This window comes from Cyprinodon variegatus, unplaced genomic scaffold (assembly GCF_000732505.1).
Source record: "Cyprinodon variegatus isolate N-32 unplaced genomic scaffold, C_variegatus-1.0 Scaffold439, whole genome shotgun sequence".
NCBI lineage: Eukaryota > Metazoa > Chordata > Actinopteri > Cyprinodontiformes > Cyprinodontidae > Cyprinodon > Cyprinodon variegatus.
The window spans coordinates 51161-66671 of NW_015150892.1; the positions used below are offsets into that span (position 1 = coordinate 51161).

Sequence of the window (15511 nt, forward strand, 5' to 3'; positions counted from 1 at the left end):
TGTTTGATGACAAAAATCCAACTTAATTTTTTTTTTCATAACCTTATTTTTTTTCTATGTTCCCCCCACATTTCCTCCGGTGTTTGACTCGTGTATGTTGTATTTTTTCCTGTTTGTGATGAGAATGGACTTTGTAAAGGCCTACACACACTTGGCATGAGCAGAGAAATGTTCTCCCTACCAGCGTGCAAGACGTAAATTATATCAATTATTTTTTGTGCAACTTAATTTTAAAAATTACTTTAGTATTGAAGCAGATTCTGTACAGAATGTTTGTATTTGTGGCGTCAGATAAATATGAAAACAAATGTTCCAATGGGAGAGACCCATATATTATTGCTTGGATTTCTACACTTGAGCTCTCTTAACATATGACACGTCCAGGCCAGGTTCATGTAGCTTTTAGTAAAATAACACATTTCTCTGTTCTTGAAAAGTATGTATTGGCATTAAGTGTGATATTTGTATTTGTTTGTTTTTATCGTTATTATGAGTATAGTTTGTGTGTATTCTTGTTCGTTTTGCTTTAACTTTGAATGAAACACCAAAAACACTTTACTCGGAAGACTTTGTCAATTTAGGATTAATTTCTCACACAAAGGTAAAGTGGAGGATATCGACTTAAATGGCACAGTGGGGAGAATAGGTATTTGATCCTGCTGATCTTGTAAGTTTGCTATCTTGACAAAAAATACATTTCCAATTCTTATGTTAACCCCATTTAATGTAAAAGCAGAATATCCATCATTTAGACTTTACAGTTGAACAATTAGCATGTGGAAATATGCATTTGATTTCTTTAAAACCTGATGTAGAACTTGAAACTTTCTTTAGTTGCAGAGTTAAAGCTTTTTTTGTCGGTGGTCAGCATGATACACCTGAAGGAATTGGTTCACACACTTTTTTTTTTTAGGAAATTTAATTTTATATATATAGTTTTTGTAGGATTGAGGTAAGTCTACACCACTTTTTAAAATTAACGTGATATTGCCATAGTTTCTTGACAGTTTATCTTTGGGGTAGTTCCTTTATTCGAAGACCCAACCACAAACCTATAGTCTGAATAGGGAACATTAAAAAAGTTGTATTAAAGGTTGACTGTCAGGATGTTTTTGTGGCGACAGTTATATGAATCTTTCCTCTTGCTCCCGATGAATGCTTGGGAGCTTAAATTTGATGCTAATTGACCTCAGCAGTTTGTCCCAGACCTTTTATTATTGATTTAATGTAATAAGAAGGGCCTGTACCTGAGCTCTCTATAGCAGAATGCTTATAAATTTAATCCACAACAGCAGTCTTCTTCAATTTCAGTCTCAAGATCCGGTGTCCTGCACTTTCTTAGGTGGGTGTGGGCTTCAGTACACCTAATTCAAATGATCAGATCATTTGGAAGGACTCTGGAGAACTTGACTGCATGCAAATTTTGCAATTTTATTCAGGTGTGGAAAGCAATCTAAAATGTGCAGGAAACCGGATCTCTGGGAGTGGAATGGAGAAAGCCAGCACTACAGGATGGCTTTCATTTCTCTCCTTTCGATTTGTCTTACTCAACCAATCTGGAAATATTTTCGATGACACTGCAGACAATGGTTGCTTTATATTTCTTGCATTTTAAATAGATTACACCAGCAATCAACAATGATCTAGTTAGTATTCTCGTTGGCATTAAAACTCATCCCATTATTTTAAAGATGTGAAATCGTGTGCTGCTTCTCATTTTTCAGTTTTTACCATGTAGTAAATAGGTAAAAATAGAAGAAATAACTTCTGGGTAAATGTGCTTTAAACAGACATGCAGAGCCCAGGAGCATCTAATTGATGTACCGATTACATATTCAGCACCACATGTAAATGTGAGTGCAAGTCTAAATGGTTTTTATCTTTTTGAATTATGGATGAAACAAAGAAAGGAGCACTAAAGTGTTCTAGTGGATCCATAATTCTGAATTAAGGTTTGTGGGTCAAATATCTATTTAACTCCGTGACATTTATTCTGCATTTTAAAGATGTATTTGATACATCATCTTCAGAAGTCCTCGTGGTGAAGTGGTTTAAGTCTTTGATTGCCTGGTTACGTCAGGAGCTGCATCAGGTATAAAAACCTGGCCAAATCTGTGAGCTACTCACAATATCTTATGATAACCCCTGAATATTGGAGCAGTCAAAAGGACACAAACATTTGAAAAAAAAAAATTTTGCTTTCTTTTTTAATTCTGTCTCTCCACTTTAAAATGATATGACACAGAAATTTGAGACTGTTCTCCTTTTTTCAGTGAGCAAACTTATCAAATCAGTAGGGAATCTAGAAGGGCTGTGCAGTGAATTAATAGACTTTAATTTTATTACAATAGTAATGTAAAATATGTAGAACTGCAGGTGTACAATAAATACCAGCTACTTTAAAGAGTCTACAATGCTTAAAGACCGTCTATTTAGAGACACATTTCCTAAAAGCTTTAAAGGGTCGAAGAACTGGGGAGGTAGCAATGTCGTTATGAACTAAAATACAGCTGAATTTGGCCAAAATCAGCCTCATTTTAATAGGTCCTAATCTTTCAATTGGATTTTATATTTTCCTGTTGGAAAATAGTCTATTTACTACAACAATATTAACCAAATCTTAAAGACGTGAAGCAGTTTTTAAGTATATTCTTGTTTATATTGTTTTTTCAACCTTTACATTTTTTTTGTGTTTTTTTTTTTTTTTTAAGTGCTCAGCCCTAGAATCAAGTACCAATTTCCTCTCTAATCAGGATCTAGATTTTGGGATTTCAACTTATATGTACCTGTTTGTTTTTTGCCCAGGCGGCTCAGGGAGGTGGACACCGGACCCTGCTCTATGGTCACGCCATCCTCCTACGTCACTCCTTCAGCGGCATGGTAAGCACCAATATTATACTCATTACAAAAAAGGATCAATTGCATTTTATTTCTTCAGACATCACTTTCTTTATAATTGGTTTCCAAGGAGACAGACTTTGTTATAACCTGTTAAAGTTGTCTCAAGTAAGTTTACTCTGCCAACCTTTCTTTCAATTTAGTCATGCAAATTTATTTTTCAGCTAATTCTCTGATATTTAGAACGAATGACTTCTAGGCCTCTTGACTTCTAACCATGAATAGTTTAATATCAAACAATGTTTCCTTCTGATATACACAGAAAAACTTTAGGAGTATACCTTTCTCAGATCATCTGTCAGGTCTGCTTTCTTCATGAGATCTAATTTGGACCCTGCTCAATGCAATAGAAACCGTTGTTGTTTCCTATACTTCCATACTTACTTTTATAATTACTCATTGCACACATCAATAATTTGGTCTGATATGATAAATAAGATAAATGAAGGAATTCATTGGACCTCTTTAAAAGAAGTTTACCTGTGAAACCTACAGTATGCAATAGAAAGGAAAATCTGAGCTGTTTTAGTGCTATCATTGATAAGTTGACCAGTAGATGGATTGATATGACTAATGAATTAATATACTGATTATTCAGCACTAAAACTTTACATCCCACCTTCTAAACCAATAATATCTTTGAATTTGCATCACACTTCATATTTTCATGAACTGAAAATCCCTCAGAGTTCCATTTCCTTTGAAACTACACTAATTCATTTTTCACTCACCAGTACTTGACCTGTTTGAAGACATCAAGGTCTCTGACAGACAAGCTGTCATTTGATGTCGGACTGCAAGAAGATTCAATAGGTACAGTATGACTAATGCACCGGATGGGTATGAATCAGCTTGAACTAACCTTGAGATGGAATAAATACTTAATATTGTTAAAATATAACAACTCCATTTGTGCTGTTTAGTTTTTCCATTTGAGCTAATTTATCAGACACAGAAAGTTTTGCATAATTACTTTCTCAAACAACAATTTAAAGCCTTTTAATCATAGTGGAGCTGTTAAAAACATGCATTATCAGAGCATCTTAAGCTTTCAGGTTGCACCTAATTAACAGCTTGAGTTTTCTTTTAATGCATTTGTGTCTTCAGGAGAATCCTGCTGGTGGACAATTCACCCTGCATCCAAGCAGAGATCCGAGGGAGAGAAAGTCCGCATCGGAGACGATCTGATTCTCGTCAGCGTGTCCACTGAGAGATATCTGGCAAGTCACATTTAAAAAATCCTCTAAATGTTTTTAGGACATGTCAATTTTAGACGTACAGTTAATTTTAATATATTACTTTTAAAGTGTAACTTTGTTAGACAGCAAATATTCAAAACAGTTTTGTTTTCATTGAATAAACTTCGAAATTTACATTACTTTTTACACAATAACTTTGTGAGCTGAAAGTTACCATTTCTACTCAAACAAAAGTCTCATTTTAAGAAAAAAGTTTCACTCCTTTGCAATAATTTCCTACAAGAGTTTCGTCTTATTTTATTTATCTATTAGATTTTAAATGAACAGAACACAGTTTGTATGAAAGCCATGCTTTTTCATAATATCTTACATAAACTATAACTGAACGCTTACCGTTTCACACATTTCCGTGGCAATGTGCTGCAAACGAAAATAGATACTCCTACTCTCAACAAGCTCATATTAGAGATCTATTAATGTTGTGAAGGCCTGTCACCGACAACACTTATTGTAATAGTTGTGTAAGAATAAGTGGTGTCAGTAAAAGTCTATAAATATGATAGATTTGCCTTTTTTTTTCTCAATATTTACTTATTTCATGCATTCTGCTTTATTTTCCTCTATAGTCATGATTTTTAGATAGCTTTCTTCTTTTTTTTTTTTCTATCTTTTTTCTCTGCCTTTTGTGCAAAAGCTTAGCAATACGACGAATGTGATGGTCTTTTATTTAAAGATGACCCATGTATAAAGGGTAACCTGGTTTAGCTCACCATTTGTCTCCACAGCTGCTGTAGCTCTGATCACGATCACCTCCATCAGAGTGACAGGGCAATTTAAGATGAAAGTCGATTCCATTGCTACCTGTGATGAAAACCAGATCACCTGTAAAACATCTCTGTATAAATTGAAACATATTTTGAATTGTACAGTACTCGCCCATATAAATAAAAAGTTTAAAGTTGACGTGTCTCCCAAAGCTCGGCTCCACCTCCCAACCTCAATTAACTTGTCCTGCGTCAGGGGAGAGGGGAATTTCAAGAGGGCGAGTGAGAGGCAGAGACTGAAATGGCCTTAAGGGAGCCTCTCTGACGTGCCAAGCATATGAAACTTTGTGGTAATATTTTCTGCTGGGTTCTCCAACCCCCTCCAGAAAGGGAGGTAATGAATTAAAGCTGAGCTGGCCAAAAGCCAGACTTATATCTCCTCTGACAGGACATCATCAGTTAATTCAGGAACTTTAAAACAAAGTTTTATGCTTAAGAAAATATAATCATTTGAAGAGGTTCTCGGGGATCCACATAGTTTTACTCTGGTTATTTTTAACTGAGTTGTAGCACAATAATCAATTATTCTACCAGTCTTTCATATTATTTTGTTTTTTCAAGCTAAATCTTGAATTAATGTCTTTTAATTCAAGATTTAAGAGGTTTAATTGAAAAGCAGAAATCTTGAATGTTATTTCTCATGTGAGAAGTGTTTAAATTTTAACTTAAATAGAGAGGTTTAATCTTCGTAGCCATCTGCAAAGCCTTTATCTTTTTGATTTGACCTGATTTACAACTCGATGTACAGTGGATTGTTTACCTGCCCACATAGAAGGCATCTTCTATGTGAAACATCAAGAAGTCCAGATGCTTTTCACTAAAATACAAAAGATTGTCATGTTTTTGGAAGACTAAGAAGCTACACTAGTATAAAACCTTAAGATGCGAACTGGGATTTATGAACTGTCTTTTGTTTTTTTGTTTTTTTTAAATCATCTCCATCAGTAACCAATCCACGTGCATCAGTCCTCTGGTTCTGGATCCTCTAGTTAGGGATAAGCACCTGCATATTTAAATTTGCTTGTTAAAAAAATCTGCACCTTATAACTACAGTTGTAACAGGGTTTGACTTCTTTGCTGCTGTTTTTTTTTTTTTTGAAATATGTATCTAAATGATGACGAACCCTGGTTCACTAATTGGAAAAGTTTTTTTCTTGTTTGTTTTAATAGCAACACCCAGGCCTTATTACTACTTGATGACTCTGACTAACTTTTTTCAATATCTTATTCTTTAAACACTACTGGATGTAATAGTTCTGTTTGCACATATGCTGCAGCTGTAATCGTTCTCTGTTTTAAGTCCTGTGTAATCCGCTTCTCCCTTTCAGCATCTCTCAAACTCCAACGACAACATTCAGGTGGACGCCTCCTTCATGCAGACCCTGTGGAACGTCCAGCCGACCTGTTCATCAAGCAGCATGGCTGTAGGTGGGTCCTTCGTCCTACATTAATGGCATTTTATTTCAGAATAATATTTATTTTCAAACAATATTTGAAATATTAAGATCCATACATCACCCACATCCATATATCACACAAAACTAGCTGTAGCTCAATGGAAAGACTGGTGACTTTGCAATTTTAAAGATGTGGGTTTGATTCCAGCTTCCTGCTGCCACATGTCCATTAGCTCCTATCTACCAGCTGGAATAGGAATGTGTGCATATTTGTCAGTGCAGTTTAGTGAATGAGTGCAAAGCTTTTTGAGTTGTCTCTAAAACTAGAAAAGGGCGATATACAGTGGGAACGGAAAGTATTCGGTCCCCTTTCAATTTTTCACTCTGTGTTTCATCGCAGCCATTTCAGTTTTCCTTTTTTAATAAATCTGAAAAAAAAAAATCTACATTGTTGTTTTTTTCTGTCAAGATGGGGTGCTATGTGTGCATTCATGAGCAATAAAATGAACATTATTGATTTTAGCAAATGGGTGCAATGAAACAAAGAACGATTTAAAGTGGTCTGAAAACTTTCTGTACCCACTGTAAATTCAGTCAGTTTTTTCTTTAACTGAATGCTGTTCTGTCTTTGAAGGGTATTTGCTTGGTGGTCATGTGATGCGTCTCTGTCACGGTCATGATGAGAGTTTGACGATCCCTGGAGCAGATAAGAGTGAAGAGGAGCAGAGGTTTGTAATAAACTGCCAAAGAGATTTCAATCCAACAAGCAGGAGGACATTTAATTTATTTTTTTTAACCAGAACAAATATTTTATAGGCTCCATACATTTGAGAAAGTGGTTAATAAAATATAACTTACAAAGTTGTAATGCTATGGGATGTTTTGCAGCTGGAGGGACTAAAGCACTTTACAATTTATCAACAGGAAGATAAAATGAGTCTTTTAAAATCATCAGGGACCCTAAGGATAATGATGAAGTGGCTTAAGAGAAACACGATTATGTTTGGAGTAGCCATCACAAAGCTCTGATCCCAGTCGCATGGAAAAGAGGTCAAAAGGTGTTGGACAACTGGGCCACTTACAATCCTGACTGTTACAGCAGCTCTATCAGGAGGAATGGGCCAAAATACAGCAAGTTATTCACAGAAACGCCAGGCAGGATTTATGATTAGCCAATCTGCCAAATACTATGGAAATAGATGAGTTTTGATTTTTTTTACAAGTATAGAAAATCTGTCATTCTGGTATATTAGCAAGGACTGTAGTAACGATTGTGTTAATCCTATCTGCCTCAAACAGTAGAGGTTTAATTTAATTTAATATGAGACACCGAGAAGAGAGACAGTCATTTCACTCATTGCTTGTGTAAAATTGAATTAACAGAAGCAGGAAGTTTAAGATTGGGAGCGCTCATTCATTCACAAATGAGCTGTCTGTTGAGAGAACATGAAGATCGCATCATATCAACACATACAGATACTGTATATAAGCAACTATTTATGGTTCCATTTGCTTTCTTTTTATTTTACTTTTTGATCAATTCAAACAAAAATCTTTTTTTATGATTGAATCTCTTTTAGCATTTTATTTCGTGTAAATGCAGTAATTATATTGTTTTACTTCTTTCATCCAACAAAAAGGATAGTAAACTATGAAGCCGGGAAGGGAGCATCAAGAGCCCGCTCCCTCTGGAGATTGGAGCCTCTCAGGATCAGGTAAGATGTTATAAAATGACAAAATCATCTAAACCCATCTCATAAAACGCTAAAGTACACACACTATTTCAAGCTTCATAAATTATAATGGTCGCCTTTCTTAAATGTCTTGAGCCCTGTAAACTATTTAATGCCCCCTTGCCACTGTCAGCTGTCATAGCTATTTAGCCGGCTACATACTACCGACTGAAACCCTGTTTAACATTTCTCTGTGCTCCTTCTGTTTTTTAGCGTAATTGTAAAAAAAAAAAAAAGGTTAAAATTAGACAGGGATACTTGATAATTAAAAAAAATAACCTTTGTTGGAATGGTTTGTAAAAATCTGATATTTTCTTACCTAAATCTAAGTTGTTTCTCACATAAATATCTTCACTTTAACTCAGCACTAACCTGACTCCGCCAGATGGATTTGCTCCGCATATCCATCTGGAAACCTTCCGTTGAAGTAATTTTGGGAAGGGGCGAAAATACTGGTTAGCTGATTGGCCTATGTTGGTGATGGACGGGCCAAATAAACCAATCAGATCAACGAAGCATATGACGTACTAACAGAGCGACGACGAAAACACAACCACAAGATCAAACTCTTGCCGAAACCAGTCGGGAGAAGAGCAAAAACATCTTTTCCTCTGAGAAAAGCCTCCAGAGCAGTGTTTTGCTCTTCTTTCAGTGAAGAAATACTCTGTAATTCCGATAAAACTTGCTCGATAGCCACGCTAACGCTAGTTTCATCGGCTGAAGCCGCCATGTTCTTTAGACTGAACTGTCGCGCTTCTCGTTGCGTCACACCTCAACCCGCCTCAAAGCCAACGCTGATTGGACGTTCGTTTGGTGAACGGCTCCAAATTTTCTTCAACGGAGAGTCTCCAGACTGATAAGCGAGTGAAATCTTAAAAGCTCGCGAGATCAGGATGGTCTCACGAGGCTAACTCAGCACTATCTTCATAAAGTTGCTGTAAAGCAGCTGACATTTAGCACTGAGCGTGTGGGTGTTTATCTGCAGGAGTTGAACCAAATCAAAATACTGACACTGACCCGTTTGCTTTTCTGACATCACCTCTGTCAATCTGTGTGGTTAAACACACAGGAGTTTAAAGAACAAGGCAACAGAAAACTGCCTGAATAATTATGAAATACAAAAGAAATGAATGAATGAATGAATGAATGCATTTGTTCTTTCACAGAAACAAAAGTAAATATTGGGTCTTGTTCTTGATGCTTCTGCCAGTTAAAACTTTCTTACGGTTTCTGAATCCACAACAATTCAGTTTAATAAAACCAAACCTAAACTGAGCTTTCGTTGAATATTTCCGAATGAAACAGTTAATATACAAGGGAAAATCATCACACCTTATATTAAAGTAAAATACTAACTCACTGGGTCATAAGTAATGTGATCATATGACCTAAAATACAGTTTATAACTGAAATCTTACAGTACTTTATGTATAATGTTTACGTTTCATATCTTTTGACATCCGTTCTGTCTGTTTAGCTGGAGCGGCAGCCATATTCGATGGGGCCAGCCGTTCCGCCTTCGCCACCTCTCCACTGGACACTATCTGGCCTTGACTGAAGACCGTGGACTGGTCCTGGAGGACAGAGAGAATTCAAACACCAAAGCCACTGCTTTCTGCTTTAAGTCATCTAAGGTTATTTTTCCCCATACTCCATAAAAATAGACTTTAACTCTGGTCTGTTTTCACTCCTAATTTTGGCTTTTAAGCTACACCTATAATACCGCTGTGACAAAAAAACTTTTAGATTGAAATAACCTCTTGACTTTTTAAGTTAGCTTCTAACAGACTACTGTGGCACCATGATAAGCTGACCTTTTCCCCACTGCTGAGCTCACTAGACTGTAAACATGTTAGAGCAAACATCCATCCCCATTGTAATTCAAGCCTCCTTTGCAGAAAATGTGATGGGAAATCTATAAACACTGCAGCAACATTATAATGCATCTTACTCTAAACCTATGTAGAATAAATGCCAATAATTTAGAAAAATGCCAATTAGTATAAGCATCAGAAAGTATAGGGCCTCTTTGTAAAGTAGCATAATTAGTAAAATGATACTAATATTAACTTAATAACATGTTTTGCTGAAGAGGGCTTCCCAGGAGTTTAATATACAGTTTTTTTGTTCTTCCTGTTTAGCTGTACGTTTAATTCTGCCAGCAATGCAAGCTTTTAATCCTTGTAAATATTCCCAGAAATAAGCTACATGAGTCACCTTCAGAAACCTTTTATCTTAAGCCTTATAAAAGAATAAAACTCCTGACAACAGAGAGTAATGACCCTTCCTTCAATAACCACTCCCCCAGAGGCCTTGAGTTATTACCGAGGACTCATACTTACATGGGAAAGTATAGTCTTTGTTTACTCTATTTTTAGCCAATCTCTTTATCTTCTAACCACATCAGTCTGTGCCCATCAGCTCCTTTATCGAGGAAGGTCAACTCCTCATCGAGCTGAACATTGAATTAATATGTTCCTCCTGCTTGCGTCTGACATTAATCAATTGAATCGCTCCATCTCTGTCTGAAAAGTAGCCAAGCTAATGATCCCTAGGCCGGCCCCCAATGAGATTCTTGTCCCCATCCTGTGATTACCATCTAATGTCCATTTGTCATCAAATTATGTCATACATTTTGTCATTCTTCCAACCCAGTTTCAATGAATGATAGTTATGTGCTTTTATTTGCTAATCCTTACATCATCCTTTTCATTCTGAATCAACCAGGAAAAGGGTGATCCTGGTATCAAGAGGGACATTGAGGGGATGGGAGTTCCAGAGATCAAATATGGTGACTCGGTCTGTTTTGTCATGCACGTGGCAACTGGACTGTGGCTCTCCTACTTGGCGCCTGATGCCAAATCATCTCGTCTCGGTCCCCTGAAAAGAAGGGTAAATATGCTAACCGACAGAAGTAAACATTTCAGTCATCTTTCTCTTGGGAAATGCTGTTAAATGAAGTACAGCATATTCCAGAAGTCTGCAATCCATGGCCCTGGGGCAAACTTGTGATATGCTGTGGCTACCTGCTAATTGAACTTTTATTGTTATTTAATCCATTAAAATAAAATTACTGTTATGATCTGTTGCTTAGCACTTTGTTTTCGCTTAAGGAAAACAACAATGATGTTGTGCTACGTTTACTTGAGTGCAGTTTTTGGGTATCACCCCCTGCAACATCTGATACAAATTTTAAAGTATTTCCTCATATTTTTATCAAGTTCTCATAATTTTTTTACGTGGTGCATTTAAAAGCCTTCATGCATGGAAACACACAAAATATCGAGGATGCTTGCCCTGATAAACTGGAGTTGCCCCCCGCCAGAGAGTAAACCTAACCTGGTGGGATTAATAGGGCAGTCCAAATCTATCCTATCAAATTATACTCTATCAAACTTGTGTGTAGAGCTTCAATATCCATTAAAAAAAAGCCTTACTTGGGCAATTATTAATTTTTGTTTATGACTTTAAAACTTTTTTTATGTAGCTGATTTTTATTGATCATTCTTGAGGCAGCAATTTCATTTAAATCTGATAATTGCTCTTTATTGGGTGACTGGCTCTTTTATGTGAGATGAAAAATTAGTTTGGTCCCTTATAAGCTGCTCAATATGGGGCCCTCCTGCAGATATGCTACCTTGTGATGATGCAAGGGGGTGACTGCAGCCTTGGCAGGAAGCCTAAACACCTGCCAAGGTGAAGTTGATTGTCAGTTTAATACCAAATCTCTCTTCCTGTTGTGACCCAAGCTGCATGATTCTCCATCTATATATATTTTTATATATATCTTTTTTCAAACATGAGTTTTTTTTTTTTTATGAATCTAAAGCAATGCTGAGATAAGTCAGCTGTCTTCAGATTACTTTTAAAGTGAAATCTTTTCACATATTTTACATTTTTACAATCAGAGAAATGTTTTTTTTTTTTTTACATCATACACTTGTCTATGTTTCTTCCTTACCAGGCCTGCCTGCACTCTGAAGGCCACATGGATGATGGTCTCATCCTTCAGCGCTGCCAGCATGAAGAATCTCGGGCTGCTCGCATCATCCGAAACACCACATTCCTCTTCAAAAACTTCATCAAGTAGGAGGCCCTATTTACAAAAAGCTCCTCTGCAGATCTTAAAATAAAATAAAAAAGCAAAGTTTGAATGCAAAATAAAAATTGCAAATTTTACTCTTGACCTTTCAGGGCACTGGACAGCGCTGCCGCAGGAGAGATGCATGCAGTGGCTGGATTTGTTGAAGAGGTTCTGCAGACGCTGAACGATCTGATTGAATACTTCAAGCAGCCCGATGAAGAGCTGGAGCACGAGGAAAAACAGAACCTGCTTCGCTCACTCATCAAACGGCAAGATCTCTTCAGGGAGGAGGTGAGTGGGCTAAATCTTCCCAACGGGGCATAATTCTATGTTTTCATTTGTAAATAGGTTTATATTTGGGGTATAAAAAAAGTTCTCAACATCTTACCTGTAATAGAAGCAATCAAATCAATTTTAGCTTGGAAAAATATCTTACCGTGGTTTAGCTTTAGCTGATTACTTTTAAAATAGGAAACAGAAAATGAATGAATTTTATGATGTAAACCACTAGCTATGATTAGTGTTTTGTTTTTTAGTATAGTTGATTTTTCCTGTTTTTTGTAGCTGATAAAATGTCCTTCAACTTTGTGAAAAACATTAGATAAAAGTTGGGTTTTGGTTAATATCTGTTGGTCTAAATGTCTCTTTAATGAACTGTGTAACAGAAAACTGACCCCAAGGTAAAAGACACCTGTTGTAGCTTTAGTCATGGATATAGCTTTAGTCACGAGGATAAAAGAATCAAATCATAAATGGCTGATTTATTTACATCAGAACATGTTAATTGCAAAATATTTCATAATCCTCAATTTTTTAGTGCCATGCTGATCAATTTTCTTTTAACCTAACTCATTGTGGGTCAGAAATTGGCCATAACTTTTGTGGATTGGTTTGATGAACTGCAACCTCTTACCATTTGCATTTGTTTTTTCTTATTTTTTTTAAGCAGTCATTTTCTCTGATTCTTATGAGAGGTTAATCAGTGGGGTACAGTTTATAGGTATGACCTGACTTTAGGATGCCAATGACAGCATTTTCATGGACCTATTGAAGTCATTATTAGGCAATCGGTTAGTTTTAATATATAGAATACATTGATGAAATAAAGACTTTTTTTATGCAGTGATATTTTTTTGTTAACTTTTGGAAATGCAAAAAAAATTATGAATAACTGTTTTAGAATTAAAATTAGATATCACAACATGGCATGCTTTAAAAACTTTAACAAAAAGGAAAATATTCCACTATAGCTATATCATTATGGTAACCAACTATAAAAAAAAATTCACAAATCTAATGCACAATTATGTTTCAATCAGGTATTTGATTCCAATACAATAATCTATAGAATAGTGTTGTTTTCTGTATAATAAACATAAAACAATTCCATGTCCTTTTTTCCCATTTTTTGTTGTTTTTATTACAATTATGATTATCAATTGCAAGAATAATTATAAATGATGTATATATTTTCTCAGGGTATGCTGGCCCTCCTGTCCAAGTGCATCGATCGGATGAACATGTACGACAGTGCAGCCCACTTCGCAGAGATGGCTGGGGAGGAAGCAGGCGCAGCGTGGAAGGACATCCTCAACCTCCTCTATGAACTCCTGGGTGAGTGAGTGATGGATCATATAAAATGTCTTCTGTCAGCACCTGTTCACTCAGAGAGGACATAAAGTATTTATCATCCCTCCTGAATCTCTATTTTCCCCTTTTGGATGCAATCACTCTCTTCCGTTCTTCATTTCATTCTTCACTTACATTTTGTTGAATATGCTTTAAAGAGCATTGCTTTTTATAGGTTATTTATTGCAAAATAAGAGAAATACGCACAGTAAAAGAAAAAGGCCTGTCATCACATCTAGTAACCTCATCCCAATCTTTCAGGGCCCAGACCAGGTTATAAATTTTCCATCCTTCAGTCTGAGTTTTATTTTCAATGTTTAATGGGTGTTTTTTTTCCTCACTGGCATTCTTTCTAAACCTTCCCTCCTGAGTCAGCTCACCTTGACTACCCTTTATATTCATCATTCCCTCTCCTGCATACGGTATAGGTGCACAATAACGGCCCAAAAACAACAAGCAAGCTCCAGCCTCCCCCTCAGTGGGGCTACCACCAAGGGCAGTCTAAGGGAGCATTTTTCCAGATGGATTGTTTTATAGTGGCTTTTATTTTCATTTAATAGATAAATAAATGTATTACTCCAAAGGTAAGTAGTGTAGTTAATATTTAAACATTAAAACTACATTTTGTGGTCAGTAAGTCATGCATCCATTAAAGGCTTAGTTGAACTTTTGTCTCTTAAGTTTGACATTCTTTTAAAGTTTCCATTTTTCTTTATATGCATTTGTTCCATGTGTAATCTTTGTGTTTATGTCACCAGTTACTTTGTAATCTTCTGGCATAATATTATACAGTACGAGTGGCATATAATTTAAAAAAAATGTTTTTTCGATCAACCAAGAGAGTATAGCTGCCGACCTGCACTGTCAGGACTGGAAGTTTATTCAAAGCCTTTCAGAGTAAAAGTCAAGTAAAATTGGATAAGGTTAAGAAAAGCAAGAAAATATAAAGAACAAAATGAACACAGTTATTTTATAAAGACCTCTTTTGTGTGTTTGCAAGTATTATACTTTCTTTTATTCTTTTTTTTTTCAATCTTTATTTTAGTTAACTCAGTAAACAGTACATTCCAAGGCAATATGGAATATAAAAAAACAAAACAAAAAACACAGAACAAAAAAAAAAACCAAAGCATAACACCATAACAGAGCCTGTATATAGTTATGTAACATCCAGTATCTCCTTATATTTCAGCCATTTCCCCCATCTTTTAACAAATAGGTCTTCTTTCACTTTTAACTTGTGTGTCAGTGGTTCCATTGTCAATATGTCGTCTATAATTGACATCCATTGTTTGTTGTTTCTTTTATTCTTTTAGTATTAATTGTATTATGTTCTTACCTTTGGAGGGTTTGGGATTTCAAATTACCTAAGCTTTGTTTTCTCAAACTGAATAACTGAATACCTAGATACATGACCAAAATAGGGGAAAAGGCACATTTAGGTCAGCACTCACCTCGCAAAAAATAAGTCGTCTCCTAATCAAATCTGGCATCACATATGTGCCATGCACTATCCCAGAAGGGTTGCAATAACACGTCTGCAATAAAATTCAGTACTTTCCAGTACAGAAGACTGCATTGTGCAGGTCTGTAACGAAGAGTCCTGACAGTGCAGCTCTGAAGCCAGACCCCTCTCCAATCAACATGCATTCGCATTACAGTAATAACATGCTTATGATTGCTTACCAGCTTTCTGCCTTTTACCAATGCTTTTACTTTAATTCAGACAGAACATTACGGTCAAAAA

The 15511-nt window shown here is 36.0% G+C and overlaps 1 protein-coding gene across 2 annotated transcripts in view; it reads left to right on the forward strand.

The window, feature by feature from the left end:
• LOC107093662 (ryanodine receptor 3-like) overlaps positions 1–15511 on the forward strand; it is a 101111-nt gene that overhangs the window by 2066 nt on the left and 83534 nt on the right. For both annotated transcript variants that reach the window (XM_015388853.1, XM_015388852.1), the window contains 11 exons: positions 2806–2880; positions 3633–3711; positions 4006–4118; positions 6250–6349; positions 6953–7046; positions 7959–8033; positions 9529–9685; positions 10779–10943; positions 12016–12137; positions 12246–12426; positions 13614–13749. In XM_015388853.1, coding sequence (XP_015244339.1) covers positions 2878–2880; positions 3633–3711; positions 4006–4118; positions 6250–6349; positions 6953–7046; positions 7959–8033; positions 9529–9685; positions 10779–10943; positions 12016–12137; positions 12246–12426; positions 13614–13749 — 1225 coding nt within the window. In that variant the 5' untranslated portion in view covers positions 2806–2877. Of the gene's footprint in view, positions 1–2805; positions 2881–3632; positions 3712–4005; positions 4119–6249; positions 6350–6952; positions 7047–7958; positions 8034–9528; positions 9686–10778; positions 10944–12015; positions 12138–12245; positions 12427–13613; positions 13750–15511 lie in introns of those variants that run through there.